We start from the raw sequence: 24,902 nt of genomic DNA, 5'->3' as shown, positions 1-24,902 counted from the left end.
AGAAACCCCACTGGCTTGTAATCCCGAGGCACCCAGATCCCCACCTCCACACCGAAGTTCCGCTCGGGCTTCCTCCTCCTGGTCCCGCGCGCTCCAGGTTCCTTTTACTGGCTCGCCGTGCAAGCCCCGCCCCTGGCCCCCACTCCTAACCACGCCCCCACCCACAGGGTATGGGCGAAGCCTCTAGTCCCGCCCTGGCACCGCCCCCAGCTCGTGACGTCACTCAGGCGCCGCGCGACGCGCCCCCTGTCAGAGGCGGCCATTGTTCAGCCGGTCGCGGTGGCTTTGCCGCCGCTGGGCTGGTCCTTCCCCCTTCGGCGAGTCCCGGCGTCTCCTCAGAGCTGGGAGAGGGGGCTGTCCTGGGCGGTGAGCTCTCCGTGGTCCTCGGGCGCGGGCCGCCATGAGCAAACGGAAGGCGCCGCAGGAGACTCTCAACGGGGGCATCACCGACATGCTCACAGGTTAGTCCGGCGGGCGCCGCCGTCTTTCTCCTTTCCTGCCTCCCCGCCGCCTTCCCTTCCTTCCCTGCCGTCCTGACAGCCTAGGAGGAGTCAGCCGCTCGCAGCGCGGGGTCTTCGGTGCCGGCCTTCGCTCCGCCGCCGGTGGCCGGTTGTCAGCGCTGCTTGGGGACCCTCGAGTCGCGCGCTTCGGCTGCCTTGACCTGGTGTGCCCGCGGGGGATCACTGGTGCTTAAGAGGTGGTTAACGCCTCCTTCCAGGAAACTCGGTTCTTGTTTGTTTACTCGTGGCTCTTGTTCACCCGGACCTCTTGTTGCCTTTTCAGAACTCGCAAACTTTGAGAAGAACGTGAACCAGGCTATCCACAAATACAATGCCTACAGGTGGGACGGTGCAAGCGTTCTCTGGTAGCATGCGTTCTGGGATGTGTGGCAGTTGACGGGGCTGAGGGTCCCCGTGGATATTTGAACCATCTGCAGGAGGAGGGAAAAAAAAGCAAGAACTGAGGGTATTGACTTTGGTGGCACCTTCCTGCGATATTTCTGGGAGAATTGGCAGAGCTCTGTAGGATCCGTTTTGATTGGTTCCCAGTTCTGATTGAAAATAGGTTAATAGGTACTTTTCCCCATCAACAAATTTAAATTACTGAAAATGCAGTTTGATTTCAAGCCCTAATGAAAGACAGTGAGGCCTGTGTTGTGAAATGGATGTGGACCAAGGGAATATTTCCATCTGGTTGGTCAGTGGGTGTTCTGTCGCCTTTTGGATCCCATCCTTGTCCGTTTCACCAGGGTCCTTATCCCGGCCATTAATGCCCCATCCATCTGCTTCTGCACCCTTAACTGGGAAGCGTGTCCAGTCCCTCAGCTCTTAAGAGCAACAAAGCAGTCTTCTTCATTTGCCTCAGCCCTTGAGCCAGCACCTTTCTCTTTTCTCCACTTTACAGTTAACCTTGAAGAATCTGTGTTCCTTGTCTGGTTTTCTGCGTCCCCAGCCATTCTTTATCTCATTGCACTGTGATTTCCTTCCTGCTGTTTCTCTGAAAGCCTCTCACCCATATCGCATCTTACTGAACTCTCAGTGACATTCACCTTGACTTCCACAATGGCACAACTTTCTGTTCTTTCTTACCTTTTAATGCCCTTCGCCCTTTTTTCTCACTTCTGTAGTTGGCAGTCTTACCGTTCTTGGCTTTGAATACCAGTCCGTAACTCCAGATCTGTGCTCACAGAAGTTTTCTCCAGGTTTTCAAGCCTGTTACCTTTGTCTCTTCCCTTTCAAAACTAAACTCATCTTCCTTCTTTCCTTCCCACTCAACATAACTAAAAACTGTTTACACTCCCTTTCTTTACCTCTTGTGAATTTCTAGGTAAAGTAATTGTACTGTAGTCCACACATTTGATGATCTGAAAATTAGATATCCAACCCTGTATTCTGTTTGAGTCTTAGCAGGTTCAGAGAGGAGGTGTTTGGTCTTGACAGAGCCCAAAGTGAAAGATAAGTGAGTTAAGTGAGAGAAGGAACAATCTAGAGAAAGGAGACAAAATGAGCCATGGCATTGAGACATGAGGGGTATTTCATTTTCTAGGGAGTCAGTAATTCAGTTTGTTTAGGGGATATAGTCTGAGTGGGAAATAAGTCTGGAAAAGCAGGTGATGCCTTACACCCCTGACGGCTCCTCCCCACCCCTCAGTTCCCATACATGTTTCTTTTGATGTGGCCAAAGTATTCTCTGGAAAAATAGTTACCTGATCTTGTCATTCTCCCACATTAAATAATTAAATATTTTCTCTTTCCTTTGATAAAGCCCCACAGTGTCATGCATACAAAAGGCCTTTCATGATTTAACCCTTCTTCCCTTTCAGGCTTTGTGTCATAGTGCCAGTTATGTGGAACTACTTGTCTTTGCTGAAACAGTTTCATCCACAGATTGCACTCAACCTACCTTTCCAGACTCATTATCAGTAATATGCTAATAGAGAAATCAGAAAAAACCTAGGTCTAAAGGTTACATGTGCTAGAATAGAATGAAAAACGAAGGTCCAAAGACTATCCAGTACTTATGCTTCAGACTTAGAAGTGCTGCTCTGTACGGACATCAGTGCTTATCTACATTTAGCATTGAAATTATAGACAGGATACTGTCAGTGAGCTCCCAGGGTGGACCCAGTCTGTCACCAGATTACTGAACAGGGTACGTGTAGAGATGGAAAGGATCACAAGTCAGTGCTTTAAGTGGAACTGAAACAGAGCAATGAAAAAACAACTGGTACCTGGACACGGGAATACAGCTTTAAGCCACAAATTTTAAAATAACCCTCCATAAGCCAGTTTAGTATGTATTACATACGAATATTAGTCTGAATATTACTAGCTGCACACTTTTTATGAAATATGATTATGAACAGTTTCTAAAAACTAGCTATTTTAAGGGCTTCCCTGGTGGCTTAGCTGGTAAAGAAACCACCTGCTATGCGGGAGACCTGGGTTTGATCCCTGGGTTGGGAAGATCCCCTGGAGAAGGGAAAGGCTACCCACTCCAGTTTTCTGGCCTGGAGAATTCCATGGACTGTATAGTCCATGGGGTTGCAAAGAGTGGGACACAATTGAGCGACTTTGATTTCGCTTCACTTCTGGTGGCTCAGACGGTAAAGAATCTGCCTGCAGTGTGGGAGACCTGGGTTCGATACCTGGGTTGAGAAGATCCCCTGGAGGAGGGCATGGCAACCCACTCCAGTATTCTTGCCTGGAGAATCCCCATGGACAGAGGAGCCCTGGCGGACTACAGTCCATGGGGTCGCAAAGAGTTGGACACAACTGAGTGACTTAGCACACGGTGTATAAATGTATATATGTATGTATAGAGTCAGACACGACTGAGCAACTAAGCACAGGACAGCACAGCTATTTTTAAAAAAGGCTCAATGATATTTTCCATTTAATCCCCAAAAGGAAAGCCTACTGGTTTCCTAAATCACCCTAGTTTTACATATACGATTAAATTTGTGTTATTCTCAAATGTGAGGATCTTCAGGATACTTCTAAAAGTTAGAGATGTGGATGATCTGTCAGCTCGTTGAGTTTTTTAAGTTTTACACAGATGTGGGAAATTAGTTATCTTGGTAAAAGTTTAAGCTGCTTATTTTCTTGTATGTATAAGAAAAATTAACTGCCTCACTGGATTTCTAATTGGTTTTCCTTTTTTTTTCTCTCCCCTCGTAGAAAAGCAGCATCTGTGATAGCAAAGTACCCACACAAAATAAAGAGTGGAGCGGAAGCTAAGAAACTGGTAAGTTTAGTGAGCAAGTTGACCGAAGAGTTCACACATGTACCAGTTTGGTGGTTTCCCACAAAACGAAATTTGCCTCTGAAACTGCCCTTGACCCAAACAGGCAAATTTCAGTGCTTTCTTGGAATAATATTAATGCTATCTCAAGCATACTTTTTCAAGCTCCAAGTGTGTTTATTGGAGGAGGGTGTGGGTTAAAAAGTTTTTTTAATATATGTAATTACAATTTTCTTTTACTTTGCCATGTATGTGTGTGTTCATTTTCACATTAATTTTCTGCTTGAGAGTAAGAAGAGTGTGGTGACAGATTGGTACTAGCACATCTGCTTGCTCGCTATTCGTTCTGATGCCCATGTGGAGGGATTTCTGTGAGTTAGAGTTACTGTTCCCAGGGAGATCTTACTTACTACTAATAAGCTCGTGATTGAGCCCCTTTGCCTCGTATGGCATTTAGCCCAGTCCCCTGTAGTTCCCAGGAAACCCTGTAGGCTGGTAGTGTCACAGTTTCTAGAGGTTTACCTGCATCTCTTGGTAATTTGCATTAACATCGCAAACAATATCTTAGGGAAGTCTTCGTGTTGATAAACGATTGTAAGTTCCTCAAGATTAAGGACCAAATCTTAGGCATTTGTTGTTAAAAATGCCAAATTGACATGACTTTTTGAGAAGTCGAGGTTCTGATAGTTGCCACCTTCTTTTATTGTTTACCTGCCTGTGTAGGTCTTTCGAAAGCCCTCTGGAATTTAGATATTAGTATCTGACTGTCCTTGATTTTCTCATGAGAGGCTATAGAGTGTGACCTATAAGTGCTCTTTTATTTTCACTTTTCAGAGTTATAACATTAGCATCAATCTTATCCATCTTATGACTGACAGATCCGCAGTGATTACGTGTCATGTGTCCACCTTTTGTTTATTACTCACAAGTTGTGCTTGGGGTTTTTAAATCCTTTGTGCCATTAACAGTTCTCAACTTCAGTAAATCCTCCCCAGACAGACTAGCCTAACACGTTTTAAATACCTTGGACTTTAATTCCAAGTTTCTCTCTTGGACTGACCCAGTTTTACCACTTGTGCTTCCCTTCTATCACCTTGAATTTCTTTCTTTATGGTAATTGCAGATAGCCTGCTCATTTGTTAGAGGCAAACTTTTCACAAGTTCTGATGCATCTTATCCCAAATCTGAGCTCATGGTATATCTCTAACAAAAATGTAGAAATATCCAAAATTCCTTTTGCATAAGACTGGATTTTCACTGTTAATTTAAAAAGCACAAACCTACTCTCGCGCATGTGAATGCTTCTCAGTAATCTAGAAACCTGACATTTCCAGAATGAGAGTTTTGCCTTTTGTTCCTTAATGTTTGGTTTAGAAAGTAGCTTAGGCCAAAATTGCTTCAAATCTGTATATATCTTTTGCTTTAGGAGATTAGAAACGCTAGCAGTTTCCCCTTTTTGTTCTACTTCTTTTATTCACTCCTACCTATATTTGCTATTTTCAGAGCTTGACTATGCATTCAGTGGTCTTTGGACACTTATTTAAACATTAAATCAATTAAGAATATAGAAGGGTGAACTTCAGGCTAAGAGACAGTAGGAAGTAAATGGCACATGTTATAATTGTTGAACACTTAACTAAAAAGGACCAATAAACATGAAGAAAAGTTCAACTTCACTAGTACATCAAAGTTGCAAATTCAGTTATATAGTGCCTACCAAATTATCAAATACACAGTGTGGACAACAATGTGGAGAGAAAGATACTCATTTATTGCTGATTGAAGTTGGTTAGTTGGTTATTTATAGCTTTTCTGAAGGATGTTGAGGCAGAATGTTGGCAAAATGTGTGTGTGTTTTGTCCCAGCAGTTCCACTTTGAGCAGTTCATCCTGAGGAAACCAGTAGAGAGATATTTATACAATGATTCACTAGCTCATAAATTTTGAGCATCTGGGTGCTAGAGATAAAGCAGTGAAAAGATAGAATCTCTGCTGTCTTAGAGCTTATATTCTAGAGTGGTGCTGTGCAGTATATATTTACTGAATGTGAGTCACATTTAGCTAGTGAGCTCTCATTGCTGTTGAGTCGCTAAGTCATGTCCAACTCTTTGTTACCCCATGGACTGTAGCCCACCAGGCTCCTTTCTCCATGGAATTTTCCAGGCGAGAATACTGGAGTAGGTTGCCATTTCCTTCTCTAGGGGATCTTCCCAACCCAGGCATTGAACTTGCGACTCCTTCTTTGGCAGGCAGATTCTTTACCACGGTGCCACCAGGGAAGCCCAATGAGCTCTTAAAATGTGGCTAATATGACTGAGGAATTTATAATTTTGATTAATGTAAACTTAAGTAGTCACATGGAGCTGGTCACTGTCACATTGGCCTGTGCAGTTTACCGCATTGGTTCTCAAAGTGTGGTACCCAGACCAGCAGCCTCTGCATTGCCTGGGAACTTGTTAGAAATGCAGTCTGTTGCATCAGAAACTCTAGGGCAGGACATGGCATGCTGTGTTTTAACACATTCCCCAGGTGGTGCTGGGGTGTGCAGAAGCTTGAGAAAGCTTCCTCTGTTCCAGAGGAAGTCCACAACAGCATTGTTATAATATCAGAAATTGGAACCATCTAAATGTTCTCCTATAGGGCATTTTTAAGTAAATTATGATACGTTCATACAGTGAAACACTATGAAGTCATTAAAGTGGTTGTAGTTATATTTATTTATTGGTACATGAATTTGTTCATGATGTAGTTTTAAGTCAAAGCACTTTACAAAGCAGTGTAATTCTACTTTTGTAAGAAAAAAGTAGGTATATATACACACATATATATATACACTTGTAAATATACATACACAGGTAACTTTGCATGTCTATGTATGTGTATGTATGTGTATATACTGACTGCAAAAAACTCAGTATATAGCAGATGTTAAGTGGCAAGATTATAGTTTAATTTTCAGAGTGATGAAATTAACAAATGATGCTAATATTTTTCTTTATTCAGCTCTGTAGTTTCTAACTTTTCTATAACAAAAGTTAATTTTTTAAAAAGCAAAAGTCATTTAAAATTGTCTTATTAGGGCTTTTCATTTGGCAGTCATTTAAGCATTTTGTCTTTGGGAGAATATATATATTTTTTTACTGGTGCTCAATTACCTGTGTCCTTTGGAAAATGATCATGTAATGGTTATTGGTTTTTCATTTCTCATTTTTTACTTTATCTTCTAGTGATTTGGTAAGCATTCTATTTATGTGGCTTTTGTATTTTTTATTTTCTATGTAGCCTGGAGTAGGAACAAAAATTGCTGAAAAAATTGATGAGTTTTTAGCTACTGGAAAATTGCGTAAACTGGAAAAGGTAAAATTTTTACTTATTTGTTTATTTGATAATTATGACAGCTATCATGTAGCACCATTGCAGAGTAGGTGATATCATCCCCCTCCATGAGACTCTGTAGGTTAAGGAAGGAGCAGTTTATGGCTAAGTGTCCTGTATTTTAAATATCGCTCCTCTAAAATGTTCACTTATTTTATGTGACATTTAAGAGACTGTTAGCCTCTGTAATAGGATTATTTCTTTATTTTCATTACCAGTTAGAAGGGAGATTATAAACTTAAACTAAGCGATTGTTATCTTTTAGAGTTTTTATCCTTAAATCCTCCCAAGCATTTTTTATGGTTTTATTTAATTCTGATGATAGTAATTGTATCACTTCTGGACTTTTATGAATAAGCCTTTAAAAAATATTGGACGAATGAGAAATGAGCCATCTTCATCTGCTTCCTTACTCACTTGTAACCACTGAGGTTGTACATGAATACTTCTGCACGGGTTATCCAGGCAAATGTAATGGCCCTTAATAAGTCTCTTAGCAGACTAGTGTATTTCTAGTAAGATCGTTTGAGTCTTCAAAGCATTCCTAAATCATTGTTAGACTTTTTTTTTTTTCCTTAAAGATTCGGCAGGATGATACGAGTTCATCCATCAATTTCCTGACTCGAGTTAGTGGCATTGGGTAAGAATTCTTTTTTAAGCAGATACAGTCATAGGGTTGGTTTAATTTTTTGTGTGTCAGCCGAACTAAAGAAGTTGCTGTTTCCCTTTAAAACCTGTGCCTCGCCACCTCTGTGCCTCGCCCACGTACTTCGCTCTTCCATACTTTACATGTTTGAAGCTGGTTCTTCAGTTGCTGCCTCGACTCTAAGAGTGCCATTCAAGACCTGTCAGCTCCCTGATGAATCCAGTTTGAGTCCCCAGCCAGAAATACTCTTTCCTTCCTCTGAGCTCTGTTAGCACTTGTTCTGTGGGCATATTATCACTCCCTCCAAATTATGTCTCTTCTGCCTCTCTGGTTATATTTATCTTGAACATTTAAAATGCCCTTTTTTTTTTTTTTTTCCCCCTGTAGCACAGTGCATATGAGTTTCGAACAAGCAGTGAAGTATTTCTTAATAGAGGCACCTTTATCTTAAATTTGATACTCAATAGAGTAAAGATTAACACCAAAATGTTAATACTTTACTTAATTATTGTCTTGATGGATTGAGGCATAGGTATATGATGATTGTTTCTTAATGGCAGCATTTTCAATAAAAGTTCATTTAAAATATATTAAATTCCTAAACCTAGTATATAGAAAAGGAGCATAACTCTTTGGGGCCCCCAAACAATTATCAATATAAAATGTTAGCATTTGTTTTACAGAGTGTCTGTTACATTGTTCTTTTTCCAGGCAAGAAAGCTGAGTACAGAAACTGAGATAGCTGTGGCAGGGTCAGAATCAGGGCCCAGGTCTCCGAGCTTTCAAGTTGCCTTCCTGATACGAATATCAGGTTCTGTACCACACAGTTTCTGTACCAAGGCTCTTTGTCATTAAAATCTCAGTTTATTTATCATCTGAGAGGCCTTCCCTCATCACCCATTCTAAAGAAGACCAGCCATTCTGTCATAGTACCCTGTTCTAATTCATCTACCTGGTATTTTCTTTGTTTATATATCTCTTTATTGTCTCTCTCTACCTACTGGAGTGTCAATAGGTAAGAGCAGGGCCCTTACTTGTCTTATTCCTACAGTAGTTTCAGCACCTAGAGGAGTATCTGACCCATAATAAGCCCTTATTAAATCTCATTTGCAAGAATGAATAGTTTTCAAGGGCCTGTATGTCTGGTTTATGAGTAAAGTAGATAGGTGTCATGACACCTAGCTGCTTGGACATCTTTTTCATGTCTAAGTTCATGACTATCTTCCTAGATTAAGGCTTCAAGGATTTGAACATTACCAAAGTAACCACTTTGGGCTTTTGGGCTTCCCTGGTAGCTCAGCTGGTAAAGAATCTGCCTGCAGTGCAGGAGACTCCCAATTCAATTCCTGGTTTGGGAAGATCCCCTGGAGAAGGATAGGCTACCCACTCCAGTATTCTTGGGCTTCCCTGGTGGCTCAGCTGGTAAAAAATTCGCCTGCAATGTGGGAGACCTGGGTTTGATCCCTGGGTTGGGAAGATCCCCTGGAGAAGGGAATGGCTACCCACTCCAGTATTCTGGTCTGGAGGATTCCACAGACTGTATAGTCCATGGGGTCGCCAAGAGTTGGACACGACTGAGCGACTTTCACAAAGTAACCACACAATAGTTAGCAGGTCTTTTTTAGCTCACCAGTAACTTCTATGTTTGACAAGAGACAACATCACTGGTTATTTGTTATAAGGATCCTGAGTTTCACTTGATATTGAGATGATGTTTTTCTTTCTTTGTAGTCCATCTGCTGCAAGGAAGTTTGTAGATGAAGGAATTAAGACATTAGAAGGTGAGTCTGTACAGTTGGTCCCTAATTTCAGGTCAGATATGGTCCTGAAGGACCAGTGATGCTCTAACAAACTGAAACTTGGGGGAAAAAAACCTTTCTCAATTAGTAGATACGAATGACGTGCATGCTCAATCCTCAGTCCTGTCTGACTCTGCAACCTCATGAACTGCAGCCTGCCAGGTTCCTCTGTCCATGGAATTTTCCAGGCAAGAATACTGGAGTAGGTTGTCATTTCCTACTGCAGGGAGATATGAATGACAAGATTTTCTTTTTAACTATACAGTAGAGAATAGATGTAAAGTGTAGTTTATATTCCCATTTTAACTGTTTTGTTCTATAATTCAGAAGAAAATCAAGAAGAGCAAGGGGTGGCGTCTTGATTTAAAGATACTAACTTCACTTGCAGATTTTTAGATGATTTAAATTTCTTTTTTTTAAAATAAAATTTTAGACCGTGGAAATCCTGTACATTCAGCCTAAAAGCCAAGTCATGTATATTGAGAAAAATTCTGTTAAGAGGCTTGTAATTCTTATTGAAGGAATTTTTGCTTTCAAAGAAGTGATAAAAATAGAAGTCAAGTAATTGTAAAACATTTTCCTTAAACCTAATATAGCAATCTTTTAAGCATAATCTATCTCTTCATGCTTTCAAGGGTATGTACTATATTGATTCATTACGGTCCATCTGTGGCATTTGGGGATAAATATTTGTGGGCTCAACTATTTATAAGCAACCCTAATGATTAGGTGGACAGAGATTTTGGAGACTGACCTGGGATTGCATCCAGTTTCCACCAGGTTCTTAGAATAGATGACTGTGATGCTCCAGGTTCTCAGCTACAAAATAGTTTCGTAGTATCTCATGTGATTTAATGCAGTAATGTCTATAAAAACTCAGTAAAGTGCTTGATACCTAAAAATAATAACTGACTCTCAAAAGGTATGACTAATCAGTCATACTATTAAGTTAAGAATTTGTGTGAATCTCACAGCTAAGAGTGAACTTGTTCTATACCTGCATCTCATGGAGGATTAGTGCTTTTCTGCATGTGGCATATATCATTTATCTGAGTAAAATATTGGTTAAGGAGGCCAAGAGTTTGTTCCTCAGAGGTATTCAGTTGCATCACTTGGGAGTGTCAAGGATCTATAGTGATGGTTTTAGATTATTTCACTGTTCACAGATACATAGTGTAATAGCTGTTGGATCTCTGTATATAACAAACTCAATATTTCTGTTGCATTTTCAATCATATACTTGGATTTTGTGTGCACAAATATTACATGCTCAATGTGTCATAAAGGTGCTTATCTTCCTCCATTTTATATCTCCAGAGAGAATTTGTGAACATCAGGTGACCATTTTGTTGTTGTTGTTCAGTTGGTAAGCTGTGTTGGACTCTTTGGGACCTCATGTGTTGTAGCCCCCTGGGCTCCTCTGTCCTTGGGATTTTCCAGGCGAGAATACTGGAGTGGGTAACCTTTTTTTTCTCCAGGGGATCTTCCTGACTCACGGGTTGAACCTGTGTTTCCTGCATTGGTGGTCAGATTCTTTACCACTGAGCCCCCAGGAAAGCCCAGGGACGACCATAGGCATTGCTTCCGAATCATACTTATCCTCTCATTTCTTTAATAAGGCTCATGCCTGTGCTCGTACCCATGAAGGGACCATCCAGATGGATCTGAGTCACTTTCAGTTTAAGACATGACAGTTTTTCTGATTAAAAAATGACAGTGATACCACTCCTTTCAACAGAATTTTTAGCACAGTGGCTGCACAAATCAGTACACAAACAGTATTAATTCACTGAAAGAGTGAATGAACAGATGAACAGTATGAATGAACTTCTGTGGCTGCTGTTAATTATAGAACAAGCAAATAAGTCCTTAGAAAGGTGGTGGCCACCACTGGTGGCTCAGTGGTAAAGAATCACCTGCCAGTGCAGGAGACATGGGTTCAACTCCTGGTCCAGGAAGATTTCCTGGAGGAAGAAATGGCAACCCACTCCAGTATTCTTGCCAGGAATACCCCATGAACAAAGGAGCCTTTCAAGCTATACTCCATGGGGTTGAAAAGAGTTGTACCCAACTTAGCGACTGGACAACAATAGAAGGTCCTTACAAGGCTGCTTTTTGCTGTACTCAGTGAAAGTTTGTATAATCTTGATATGTTTTATGTACTGTTTTATATAACTATAACTGAAATTTTGACTCAGTAAATAAAAATGATTATGAAATCAACTGTTAGGTTTTACTACATTGACTTGAAGTCACCTTTATCGAGTCTTTAGTATCTGAAAGTTTTTTCATTGTCTTTTCAAAGTCATTCCAGTGTTTCTCTAGGTAGCCCTTTGAAGAAAGGATCACTGAATTTAGCATTTTTCCCCAAAAAATTGGAAAATGTTTTTTTCCCAGAAATTAGCACCTTAACTTTATTTATCTTCTATACAGATCTCAGAAAAAATGAAGATAAATTGAACCATCATCAACGAATTGGGCTAAAGTAAGATAGCAAATTTTCTTTCGACACTTGAAGTGTAAAAGTAAAAAAATTTATAGCCATTCTTCTGTACCCCTTAAGTCTTCAGACTTAGCTAAACACAAATCATTTTACTGTTCAGAAACGTTAAGGTTGTTGCATACTCCTGTAGAAGGTATCCTTGTATTCACACGTGTTGTGTGTGTGTGTGTGTGTGTGTGTGTGTGTGTGTGTTTGGTTCCCTCATTCCCTTGACTTTGGCTGAGAACTTCCTCTTAAAATACACAGAATGGAGGGTGTCAGTCAGGGTGTTTATTTCTTGCATACATTGTTGAAAGCACTGCACTCCGCGTGAGGTTAGGGTACAGACAGGTTCAGTGTAGCTCTCAAGAATTTTAGTCTACCTGAGAAGATGGGCCATGATTGTGAAACACTTTAATTTTTTAAAAAAGGAATAGGAAAAAAAAAGCCCAAACACCTAAATAACAGAATAGGAATAACTAGTAGACATGTCATCTGTCAGCATGGGTAATTTCTTTGTCAGGTGTGACATACAGAGCCCCCTCCTTTCTAACTATTTATAGCATGTAGTACATTAGCCATATCTACCCTAAGCTTGTATCTGCTCTGATCTTGTATTGTCTTATTGGCCATTCAGTCCTAATAACTTTCTGAACTTGCCTGATGATGCCTTAGCACAATATTTGAAAATTTATCCTGACCTTCCAAAACTTCAAATCAGTGAGACATCAGGATGATGTGGTTCCCATTCTCCTTGCACGTACATAGTAAATGGACATCTTCTGAAGAACTTGCTTGTTGTGAGAATTGGTTTTGAACAGTTTATTTATCATTCTTGGATGTTACTTAATACTAAGATAATGCTCAGTGGTAAAGAATCTGCCTGCCAGTGCAGGAGATATGGGTTTGATCCCTGGTCTGGAAAGATCTCCTGGAGAAGGAGTTGGTAACCCACTTAGTTGGATTGCCAACTCACTCAGTTATTTTTGCCTGGAAAATCCCATGGACAGACGAGCCTGGGGTCCATGGGGTTGCAAAGAGTCGGACACAACTTAGTGACTGAACAACAACAATGTTTTAATAACGTTATTGAAATATCATTTCATATACCATATACTTTACCCACGTAAAGGTATACAAGTCAATGAGTTTTTGAAGTATATTCCCAGAGTTGTACAACCATCACTATAGTCAATTTTAGAGCATTTTTATTATCCCCGGAAAAGCCCAAACCCATTAGTGGTCACTCTCCATTTCTCCCTAGCTGCCCCCCTCCCCCCCAGCAACCACTGTTCTACTTTCTGTGTCTATAGATTTGGCTATTCTGGATATTTCATGTAAATGAAATAATATAATATTTGGCCTTTTGTGACTAACTTTCACTTAGCATAATGTTGTCTCAGTTCATCCATATTGTAGGATCATATTTTAAAATATTTATACAAGTATTTTTCAGGATTTAAAAGCAGTAAATTGCAATCCCTGAATTTGCCGGTAGGGAGCAGTCTAACTTGAATCCATACTAACTTAAATATATGTATTTACTCTTGAAATGTGAAGTTTATTTAAAATGAATTTGAATGGAATATCTGCAATATCAGTTAGTGTGACACTTAAGGATTTTGATCCAAGTTAAGAGTAAACCTTTCCTCACACTGCCTCCCCCCACCCCCTGCAATCTTACTCTTAATGAATATTCGTCTTGATTTTTAAAATATTTGCTTGTATCAAGATGCTCGATAAAGTAAACAGTTTAATGTTAAGATTTAAATTTTACAAAAAATCTTTTGTCTACTTATTCTGTCTTTAAAGATATTTTGAGGACTTTGAGAAAAGAATTCCTCGTGAAGAAATGTTACAAATGCAAGTAAGAGTGCCCTGAATTATATTCTTTAATTAGAATTAAGAATGTCACTTGGTGAAAAGCCATTTTTAGAATACTAACTTAATTTTTCTTCTATTAGGATATTGTACTAAGTGAAGTTAAAAAAGTGGATTCTGAATACATTGCTACAGTCTGTGGCAGTTTCAGAAGAGGTAACATACTTCCTAATCTTAGGTTATTCATGCCTTGCTGTTAAAATTGGCTAATGTATACAAAAAACATGGATTAAAAAGATGTAACTTGTGTTACTTCATAGATTTGCTAAGACCTCATAGTATTAGCTAAGTTTATTTGTTTATAAATGGGAATATACGAGTAAATGAGAGGAAGTTCATGCTGATTTTATGATAGGGTGGGTTTTTTCCTGCTGTTTTGGTTTCTGGGCTGCGTTGGGTCTTCATGGCTGCACGTGGCTTTCGCTAGTTGAGGCGAGTGGCAGCCCCTCCTGGTGGTGAGCAGGCTTCTTGTTGCGGTGATTTCTCTTGTCCCAGTGCACGGGCTCTAGGCGTGCAGGCTCAGTGGTTGTAGCACACAGGCTAAGTTGTTCCATGACCTGTGGGATCTTTCCAGGCAGGGATCAAACCCATGTCCCTTGCGTTGGCAGGCGAACTCTTAACCACTGGACCACTGGGGAAGTCCAGCATGGGCTTTTTTGATGACCAATTTTAATAAAATTTATAACATAATTTTATTATAATATTATAAAGAACCTCTCTGCCAGTGCAAGAGACATAAGAAACATGGTTTTGATCCCTGGGTCAGGAAGATCCCCTGGAGGAGGGCATGGCAATCCACTCCAGTATTCTTGCCTGGAGAATCCCATGGACAGAGAAGGGCAGGCTACATACAGTCCATAGGGTCACAAGGAGTCAGACACAACTGAGTGACTTAGCACTCACATAACATAATTTTAGGTGTATTAAATACTAGTAGTTGTTGTCTGGCCAGATGCTAGTGAAGCTTTGGGTAGGTTTTTTGCTTCTTGTTTTACTTCAATTTTCAAAGTTTTCTATAATGAATCAAAGTTTAATGTCTCAGGAACACCAGTTTAAAACCAGTTCTCAAAACAACTAGGTTCTTTAGATCTTGATTTACTATGTGAATATGAGCAAAGTAAGAACCACTCAATCCAAAATTTTGTAAGCGTAACCTAAAATTTAAAATTGTTATTTTTTATCAGTTGTGTCTAACTCATTGTAACCCCATGGACTGCAGCACATCAGGCTTCCCTGTCCTTCACCATCTCCTGGAGCTTGTTCAAACTCACGTCCATTGAACTCGGTGATACCATCCAACTATCTCATCCTATATCATCCCTTTCTCCTCCTGCCTTCAATCTTTCCCAGCATCAGGATCTTTTCTCATGAGTCTGCTCTTCGCATCAGGTGGCCAAAGTATTGGAGCTTCAGCATCAGTCTTTCCAATGAATATTCAGGACTAATTTCCTTTAGGATTGACTGGTTTGATCTCCTTGCAGTCCAAGGGACTCTCAAGAGTCTTTTTGGACACCATGGTTCCAAAGCATCAGTTCTTTGGTGCTCAGCCTTCTTTATGATCCAACCTAGTTTATCCCTATTATCTTACAAAGTTGAAATTGAAAAACTTTATATAAACTTTGGAATAGATGTCTGACTAAATCCATGGCCACCTCTAGAGTTTTGGTTAGGAAGTGGTAATAGACTGTCAGGAATTCTCTGGGCAGTTGCTCAGATAGTCTAGTATTCTTATCTATGATACCATAATAGTAATGGTTACCAATATTCTTTAAATGAATGCATTCGTAAGAATTGAAGTGAATTTTCTGATTAATACAGAGTTATATTGTTTGTTTGAGAGTCTTAGACATTTACTTGTATTTTTAAAGCTATATTTAAATATTGTTTTTATCATTATTGAGTAACTTCTTAGGTGCATTTTAAATAACATAACTAATTGTATACAATGCATATCTAATGTCATTTACTGTTGTTATCTGAGATTCTGGTGTTTACATCAATAAACCTGAATACTTGGACAGAAAGTTGAAGTCTTTTAACTAATTCTGAATGTGAAACACAGGGAAACAGAAAGTTAGGCAGTGAGAACGTCTATGCGCCATCACCTCGGTTCAGCATCTGCCTCACTGATAAGGTTTATGAGGGGAGCTCCATGCATGTTTTTTGCTGTTACAGGTGCAGAGTCCAGTGGTGACATGGATGTCCTTCTCACCCATCCAAGCTTTACCTCTGAGTCAGCCAAACAGGTACCTCTGAACTTACAGGCAAAGGTGATTTTCTAAGAGACAGTTGGGTATTTTCAGAATGAGTTTTTGTTTTAATCTTTCTGAAAGTCAGTTGAATCATTTTGTACTGATTGAATTCTGTGAAAGGCAAAAAGTAAATTGTTGAAAGGGATGCATATGTTTTTCCACAGAGAACTGACAGAACAGCCTGAGATTTGAAAGAGATGAAATTTAGTAAGATACTTCCAGAATCATTTATTGCCTAGCATAGATACTTTAGAAATATCCAGTATAATATTTAGGCTTTGACATAGAAGTATTTTGCTATTAAAAATATTGTATTAAGAAACTTTACCTCTATTAGAAGACCCATGAAGGCAAATGTTTTTTATTTTGGAATATATACCTTTTAAAGATAAGCAGGTAACTTTTTTTTTATGAAACAGGTAAAGACAAATGATGTCTGTTTGGAGGTGTCATGGTATTGGTGAAAAGCAGTGGTTTCATTTGATAAGGTGAATTTTCTGTTAGAAGGAAAAGTAGTCAGAGCATAGGAAAACTAGGCATTTACGCAGAGAGCATCAGAAAACTCATGTTAAAAATGCTTTCTTGCTCTAACAGAGTAATTGCTTTTTTTTTCTTATCCCTGATTATGATTCTACAGCCCAAACTGTTACATCGTGTTGTGGAGCAGTTACAAAAGATCCATTTTATTACAGACACTCTGTCAAAGGGTGAAACAAAGTTCATGGTGAGTATTCGCTTGACTTAACACATTTAAAAAACAAGTGTGGTGACCTCGCTGTAGCTTAGTGTCCGTCAGTAAATAGGGCATTCTGGACCTTGGAGGGGATATATTCTCTAATCTGAGAATATTTTGGTAAAGAGTTTGTTCAAAATTCCCCACTTGTAAATAATCTGTGCCATTGGAATAGGTGGTGGTGGTTTTTGTTCAGTCACTAAGTTGTGACTCTTTGAAGCCCTGTGGTCTGCAGCACACCAGGCTTCCCTGTCCTTCAGTATCTCCCGTGTTTTGCTCAAAATCATGTCCATTGAGTCACTGATACCATCCAACCATCTCATCCTCTGTCACCCTCTTCTCCTCCTGCCTTCAGTCTTTCCCAGCATCAGGGTGTTTTCTAGTGAGTCGGCTCTTCGCATCAGGTGGCCAAAGCATTGGAACTTCAGCTTCAACATAAGTCCTTTCAAAGAGTATTCAGGGTTGATTTCCTTTAGGATTGACTGGTTGGATCTCCTTCCTGTCCAGGGGACTTTCAAGAGTCTTCTCCAGCACCACAGTTAGAAAGCATCAATTCTTCAGTGCTCAGCCTTCTTTATGGTCCAGTTCTCAAATCCGTACATGGCTACTGGAAAAAACCATAACTTTAACTATACGGACCTTTGTCAGCAAAGTAATGTCTTAGCTTTTTAATATAGTGTCTAGGTTTGTCATAGCTTTTTCTTCCAAGGAGCAAGCATCTTTTAATTTCATGGCTGCAGTCACCATCCACAGTGATTTTGGAGCCCAAGAAAATAGTATCTGCCACTGTTTCCACTTTTTCCTCATCTATTTGCCATGAAGTGATGGGACCAGATGCCATGATCTTAGTTTTTTGAATATTGATTCTTAAGCCAGCTTTTTCACTCTCTTCTTTCACCCTCATCAAGATAATGGAATAGGTAATTAGGCATAATCTGCTCTTTTTAAAATATCCATAATGACTTCGACCCATTATATTTTTTTCCCTAAAATAGCAAATATTCTTTGACTCAGAATGTATTAATAAGTGAGATGAGAATTGTCTGAAGAGTATTATCTGTGACAGCATGAAGGAAAGAAGGCATCAGGGTCAGTGATGGAACGTCCAGGGGAAGAGCCATGCAGTGTGAGATGGTAGGTAGGGGAGCAGCACCTGCAGAGCATCACTGGGAAACCCGCTGCTACGGACCATTGAAGTCCTGTGGTCTTCCTGGGGAATTAAGGCTCAAGGACTCAAGACAAATGGCCGATGGATCAAAAACAGATTAATAAATGGTCCTGTGTAGAAACTGGAGGCAGGGAGAAATCCTAGGGCTAAGGCAACAAACCGCCTTCGTCTGCTGCTCCCTTAAATATAGCATGCGGACCCTGTCTTCTCCATGCTCCCTTTTTTTGAGCTGTGTAACTGAAAGGAAAGAGCCTGTACTTCTGGAGCATGGATTAGGCTAAAATTAGCAAGAGTCTCAGCATGTAGATTTGACAGTCTTAGCTGAAAGTAGAAGATGGTTGAAACAGAAAATTGAAATGCCACGTCATTTAGAAACTAGACCGTGGTTGCCAGGGCCTGGGCAGGGTGGCAGGGAGGTGGGAGGGAGTGCTCAGTGGGGACAGTGTCAGCTGCAGACAACAATACAGTTCTGGAGATGAATGGTGGTGATGGTTACACCATGTGAATTGCTCTGTGCTGTTGAACTACATGCTTAAAAATGGTCCATCTGGTGTAATTTAATCACGTGCAGAAAACGTCGTTAAGTTCGGCATGGTGATTTTAATGGGCTGTGAGAGTATATTGTCTAAGTTGGCCACACTTTATCAATATTTTCAAAAGAACTTTGGGAAAGGTAAAAATAAAAATCCCAATCAGTTTTAGGGAATTAAATTTTTATCGATTCTCCTGAGTCTGTCAGGTTTTGAGCTTTTAACTCTGTGTCCAAAAGTGTATGCACCCAAGATATTAATAAAAATAGGGTTTGAATGTGCCCTATGAACATTCTTTGGAATTTGGCTTATCTTTAATTCCCTCAAAATGAATGTGCACAAATCTTATATTTAAAGAACATTCAGTCAGATAAAATTCTAAAAATAATATGTGCTGGACAAGTTTGGGGTTTTTGGTTTTGTTTTTGAGTAGTAAGGGAAGTGTCCTGGCATGCCTGCGCATGTTCGGGGAGCTCGTGTGGCCTCACTGGCTTCCCGCAGTGGTCATGTTTGTGAAAGGCCGTGAGCTGTCTGCTGGCGAACTGCACCAGCTGCTTTCAGAATTAGCCCCCAGGAAGGTGTTTATTCAATAAAAAAAAGCAGAAGCATTTTTTTACAGTCTGAACAGCATTCTGCTGTGCCCAAAGAGACCCAGAGGGAAGACCAGCAGAGGCTGTAGTAATCCGGCTAGCAAGAATACAAGGACAGATTACAAGCTGCTGGACTGGGTGTAAACTGCGAAGGGAGGTGGGCAGCCAAGTTCATGAATGCTGAGAGTTGCTGACGGTAGTGGAATTCCTAGTAGCTTCTCAAAGAGAATCCTTTGCTAGGAAGGTCATGGGCAGCCAAATGCTGCAGAGTCAGCCAGGTCAGCCTTTACAGAACCTGTGCTGTGGGAGAGGCAGGGCCACTCACCCATCCTGGGTACGGGCTTGGTGGGAATCTTGGCTGTCTCTTGCCTTCCCGTCCTTGTATATATCTGGCAGCACATGTACAGATCTTGCTAGAAAGGGAATCCTCCCAAACCGATTCCAAGAAGAAAACAGGCTGAGAAATAAGAAAGCAGGTTTTTTGTTTGTTTGTTTGCTTTTAAAGTATAGAAGACTTGAATGACAATAAGATCAAGAGACTAAGGCCTTTTTGTTGTGACGTAAGCGTCCGTCTAAGTGGGTTTGTATATAAAGTTCAGGCACTGTCATATGCTTCATGTATTTACTGAAGCTTAGAAAAGGCCATTGTGAGCCTGCTGTCTTGACCTTTGTCGTTCATATTTGTTAGGATGAGAAGCACTCCAGGTCAAGTCTGAACTCGTTTTGTTTTGGAGGCAGTAAGAAGCGGCAAAGACGGGGTGGGTGTGGGCGTGCTGCGTTGTGGTGAGCGGGTCTGGGTACAGGGTGAACGCCTGAGCTCCACTGCCAGTTCTTTGTGCGATATTGGCAAGTTGCTTTACTCCTGTAAGGCTTTAATTTTCTTATCTATAAAATGATATCCTTGCCCTCTGTCAAACGACTCTCACGCAGGTTAGATTTAGGCCATATACGTGGAAACTTTGAAGCGTCTGTACAAATATCTTTTGAAGATACTGAATCTTTGAAGAGTTGTGCAGAGTGTTATACTAGGATAACATATAATAATAATATAAAAATAGTGTGTTTCTGTTTGGAAATAGATCGGTGAGAGGAAGGCAGTAGTCTAGAAGATATAAAATTGGGAAACAGAAGAAGGGATGGACAGAGAGAGGGTGGTGCTGTGAAAGAACAAAGTGGGGAGAGGGGTATCAGTCAGATGAGAGGCTGTATTCAGTCAGTTCACCAAATGTGGTGTTTAGCATCGCAGCGTCCTAGGCTCTGCCCCAGGAGCATGGGACAGATGAGTGAATTTAAGTGGCGCTTTTATTTGAGGGCCGTGGAAGGGACTGCTTGTCAACAGTGATTATATTAAGTAGGTAAGTTGCATGGTAGGTTAAGATAAGTGTGTGCTCAGTCACTTCAGTCGTGTCAGATTCTTTGCAACCCTGTGGACTGTAGCCCACCAGGCCCCTCTCTCCACGGGATTCTTCAGGCAAGAATACTGGAGTGGGTTGCCCTGTCCTCCAGGGGATCTTCCCGACCCAGGAATCAAACCCAGGTCTCTTACATCTCCTGCATTGGCAGGCGGGTTCTTTACCACTAGTACCATCTAGGGAGTTCAGGAGAAGGTATTAAATAGGATGGCCTTACTGAGATGACACGCAGGGAGAGGCTTGAGGTGAGGGAGTTAGCCCAGCAGATTTCTCGGGGGAGAGACAGCAGGGAGGAGTCAGGGCAGTGACTCTGGGCACAGAACATTAGTGAAGATCACCAAAGAAGCTTTAAGATCTCTGGGTTTCTGAAAGGAAATTGGCTGCAAAGTGAATTCAGCTTATGAAGTAGAATAAACTCCACTCTATATCGATCCAGTTGATTTCAGAATATCTTGTTGCTATAATCGCTGACTAAATAGTTTGAAAGATACAACCTTCTCTGTGTTTTTAAAGTTATCTTTAAAACATGAATTCCTTTAAACTAATAGTAATCAAACCTTAGGAAAGTCAGGGTTATTCAGATCTTCTTGTGGACTCATGGTCTTTAGTTAATTCAGCTATTCTTCCTGTGAATATAATAACATTTGGAAGAAAAACCAATTTCCTCTGCATTTAGATACCTTTTTATATAGATGAGTACCACTCATATTTTAGCGTTTTTGTGCAGGTTTGGCCTCAGAAGATGATTTTCTGTGATCACAGTGAGGATTTCACGGGACACTAGGAGAAACCTAGGCCATACTAGAGGAATGGAAGAGGCTTTATTTCAGTCAGTCAGCATGAAACTACCTCACTGAAATGCCAAACAAAACTAACCCACTCACTCTAATAAAGAATTTATAGTGATACAGAGAAATTTAGAAATTTCTTCAGAAAAAGTGCAGGAAATAAAATTTAGCTTTGAGGAAAGGAACAAAGACATTAGATGAAATCCTGTTACTGATGTGACAGACAGCAAGATCATTGCCCAATTTGCTCAAACCTCCATATCCGCAAGGTAATTCCATCTGAAGGTTGAGTTGTAACTTGTTACTGCCTGAGAAGGTAGGTTTCATATTTGAAGATAAACAGGATTCGTTAATCTCTCAGCCAGAGGAGTTGCTAAAGAAAATAACCATTTTAGATTTTGATTTTTATGTGTTGCTGAGTGAAATGTATGACTTTTAGTGACGTGTGAACCAGCTCGACTGCCCTTCAGAACCGGAAGCTTGTAACTTGTGTATTTTTCTCGGAATGTGGCGTTTGAAGCTTTAAATTTGAAAAATGGCGATGTTTTTCTTTTTTACATACTTTACCTATGGGTTGTTGCCCAGCCCATAAACCCATTTTTCTGGAAAAGGAAACGATAACAAAACAGACCTTGATAATTGTTTAAAAACTACCAAAGTATAATGAAAACTCCCCTATAGAGAAGGAATAAAACGGTCCTCTATCTTTTAATTTTTTTCTTAATTGTACTCTGTCTTCTCTAATTTCTGGAAGATATCTCCAACTTCCAGTTCTTCTATAATATTTTTTATTTTGATTTAAATCCTTTCCTAGAGTTTTCTTTTTCTGTAGCATTCTGTCCTTGTATCATGGATAAATATCTGTAATCTGAGAAGATTACTGATAGCTTTTGTGTGTGTTTTCGTCTCCCTGAATAATCATTGTTTCTTCCAAGTTGCTTTTTTCTGTTTGTTCTGGTCTATCTTTCGTGCTTTCCTTGATTATTTTCTTGTTTGGAGTCACAAAAAAGCCAGATGAACCATCATCTGCTGTTTCCTTTGGTTCTTTAGTAATCATGAAGGATTACAGTACAAAGCGGGTGATAATATATAGAGCACAGAAAAGTTAAGTTACAGGTTTTCACAGTTCTAAAACCACCTCCGTTTAAAGCAAAAGTAACTTCACACTTAACAATATTTGATTAGAATTAAGCCTGAAGTCTTTTAAAAAAATCTTTAAACATTATTTTAAATATCCCTTTTAGGGTGTTTGCCAGCTTCCCAGTAAAAACGATGAAAAGGAATATCCACACAGGAGAATTGATATCAGGTATTGCTCAAAATTTGTTGCTGACATATTAACTTCTCCTTTCTTTTCTCCTTTCCCCGTCTCCCTCTCTATATCTTGGAATTTGCATAAATATCCAGGATCCCTTTTCATTCTGCAGTCCCATGCTACTGCTAAGTCATTTCAGTCATGTCCAACTCTTTGTGGCCCTGTGGACTGTAGCCTGCCAGGCTTCTCTGTCCATGGGATTCTCCAGGCAAGAATACTGGAGTGGGTTGCCGTTTCCTTCTCCAGGGGATCTTCCCGACCTCGTTTCTTACTTCTCCTGCATTGGCAGGTGGATTCTTCACCACTAGCGCCCCCTGGGAAGCCCCTGAAGTGCCGTATGTCCTTGCAATAGACAGTTTGGCCTGAAAGTATGTAAAGAGTAACACTATCCACAGAATCTGCTTTATCATCTCTGGATTTGCCTCTTGATAAGGTGCCTTCCACAGCATGAGGTGGATCCCGCTGGGGAAGGTGGTCCTGAGACCATCTCTGGGTCTGTCCACACCCCATGCAGAGTGTCGTTTACTGAAGCCTGAACTAACTGCTCGGTTGAGGTCATTTGAATGGTCCTGGTGATGGTGGTCTCTTTAGGTTATTGGACTGCGCAGGCTTGTGTTGTGCCTTACTGATTATGAGTCCTAGTTTTGCTAAGTTTGAAATGCATAGTAAAGGATTGCTCGATTGTTTATTTTGTTTAGGTTGATACCCAAGGATCAGTATTACTGCGGTGTTCTCTATTTCACTGGGAGTGATATTTTCAATAAGAATATGAGAGCTCATGCCCTAGAAAAAGGCTTCACAATCAATGAATACACAATCCGTCCCTTGGGCGTCACTGGTGAGTATTTGTGTCTGCATCGGAGATAATCCCAGTCATCTGGATATTTTGGTTTAGCAACTTTGGTTTTTCTAAGAGCCTTTAAGTAACCATGGCAGTTAATTGTAGTTTCTTTAGAATTGTTAGTCCCTCAGGCAACAAAGAAAGCTTTGCTCCATAGGTGTTCCCAGGCCCTCAGCTCATGATGACAAGATTTAGTTATTTTCTGTGTTAGAATGGATTAAATTCTTTCTACTTCCATGGTCAGTAAAAAAAGAAAAAACTCTTATTGATCTAAAGGATTTTTGTTTTCTTAAATGTACCTCCAAGATTTCTGAAAAACTCAGGTGTTACTCCTTTCAGTGTCAGGCCAAACTTGGTAGCTTTGACTCCAAACTTTCAAAGTTTAAAGAGTAAGAATTGCTTAGTCTGTTTTATGGATCTTGTTAACATTTCACAGTATATTTATTATGTGGTCTACTGTGATCTACTAGGAGAATGAAGATTTCGTCTTTTTGTCCTAAAACTGTAAAGTAGGGCCTTGTTTCTCACATGTCGGTGGGTGTACAGACCACGTGGGACCCTCCTGAATGCAGGTTTCGCTTCAGTGGGCTTTGCGGGCCGCTGCACTGCTGGTCCAGGGACTTTGTGCCGAGTTGCAGAGGGACTCACTGGGGCCTTTTCTCTGGCACGGGGGGACCCAGCAGAGAGGAGAGCCATGGATTAGGGTCACTTCAGAGGGCCAGAGCTGAGGTATTCAGGTTCGTTGTGTAGCGCTGGGGATAATGTGTGTGGCAAAGTGTGACCAGAAGCTCTTGAGGGAGGTCTTTTTAAGTCGCTTGTGGACTATTTTCTTTTCCCTCTGAAAGCAAGTCCTATTCAGCTCTCCATCCTGACCCCTCTGTAACTGAGCTCCAGAACTGGCTCACGAGGAAGGTCTTTTGTCCCTCCTTGCAGGCGTTGCCGGGGAGCCCCTGCCCGTGGACAGTGAGAAGGACATCTTCGACTACATCCAGTGGAAATACCGGGAGCCCAAGGACCGAAGCGAGTGAGGCCCATCCTCCCCGGCACAGCCCAATCAGAGTCTTAATTTATTTCTTAAGCTTTGCTATGTAAGGGTCTGTGGTGTTTTTAAGTAACTATTTCTTCTTCATGCCGTAGCCTGCACTATAGTCAATAAAACCTCTTGTATGATTATCAGCTGTGATCTAGTTCTAACTTTATTAGCAAACGTTTAAATTTATATATTCTGTTCATGACTGCACTTTACTAAGGGTCAGTAGAGAGAATTAAGAGATGAGATGATAACAAATCTTAAATGGGGATTTTTATTTTCTCATTTCCTGCTCTTATGTTATAAACTACATTACC

The 24,902-nt window shown here is 40.5% G+C and overlaps 1 protein-coding gene across 3 annotated transcripts; it reads left to right on the top strand.

Annotated features, from left to right (window-relative positions):
- Window positions 1-267: 267 nt before the first annotated feature.
- On the top strand, window positions 268-24,731 carry POLB (DNA polymerase beta). 3 transcript variants are annotated; one of them, XM_006075709.3, is made up of 14 exons: window positions 268-461; window positions 784-841; window positions 3,681-3,747; window positions 7,026-7,100; window positions 7,700-7,758; window positions 9,496-9,545; window positions 11,997-12,048; window positions 13,858-13,912; window positions 14,010-14,082; window positions 16,102-16,172; window positions 16,816-16,902; window positions 22,644-22,708; window positions 23,413-23,552; window positions 24,489-24,731. In XM_006075709.3, the coding sequence occupies exons 1-14, from the start codon at window positions 401-403 to the stop codon at window positions 24,581-24,583; spliced, it is 1,008 nt and encodes a 335-aa protein (XP_006075771.2). In that variant the 5' UTR covers window positions 268-400; the 3' UTR covers window positions 24,584-24,731. The 3 variants fall into 3 exon arrangements, with proteins under 3 accessions (XP_006075771.2, XP_025133395.1, XP_006075772.2); XM_025277610.2 differs by lacking the exon at window positions 23,413-23,552; XM_006075710.3 differs by lacking the exons at window positions 11,997-12,048; window positions 13,858-13,912; window positions 14,010-14,082.
- Window positions 24,732-24,902: the final 171 nt, after the last annotated feature.

The sequence above is a fragment of the Bubalus bubalis genome, chromosome 1 (genome assembly GCF_019923935.1).
Source record: "Bubalus bubalis isolate 160015118507 breed Murrah chromosome 1, NDDB_SH_1, whole genome shotgun sequence".
Lineage (NCBI taxonomy): Eukaryota > Metazoa > Chordata > Mammalia > Artiodactyla > Bovidae > Bubalus > Bubalus bubalis.
Note: the sequence above shows the minus strand (reverse complement) of the source record. Positions and strands in the feature narration are given on the sequence as shown.

Excerpts from the sequence above, each read along its gene's own strand:
- POLB (XM_006075709.3), top strand. The coding sequence starts at position 401 with ATGAGCAAACGGAAGGCGCCGCAGGAGACTCTCAACGGGGGCATCACC. Across the intron at positions 462-783 it reads CATCACCGACATGCTCACAG|AACTCGCAAACTTTGAGAAG; the intron begins GTTAGTCCGGCG and ends TTGCCTTTTCAG. Across the intron at positions 14,083-16,101 it reads CTGTGGCAGTTTCAGAAGAG|GTGCAGAGTCCAGTGGTGAC; the intron begins GTAACATACTTC and ends TTGCTGTTACAG.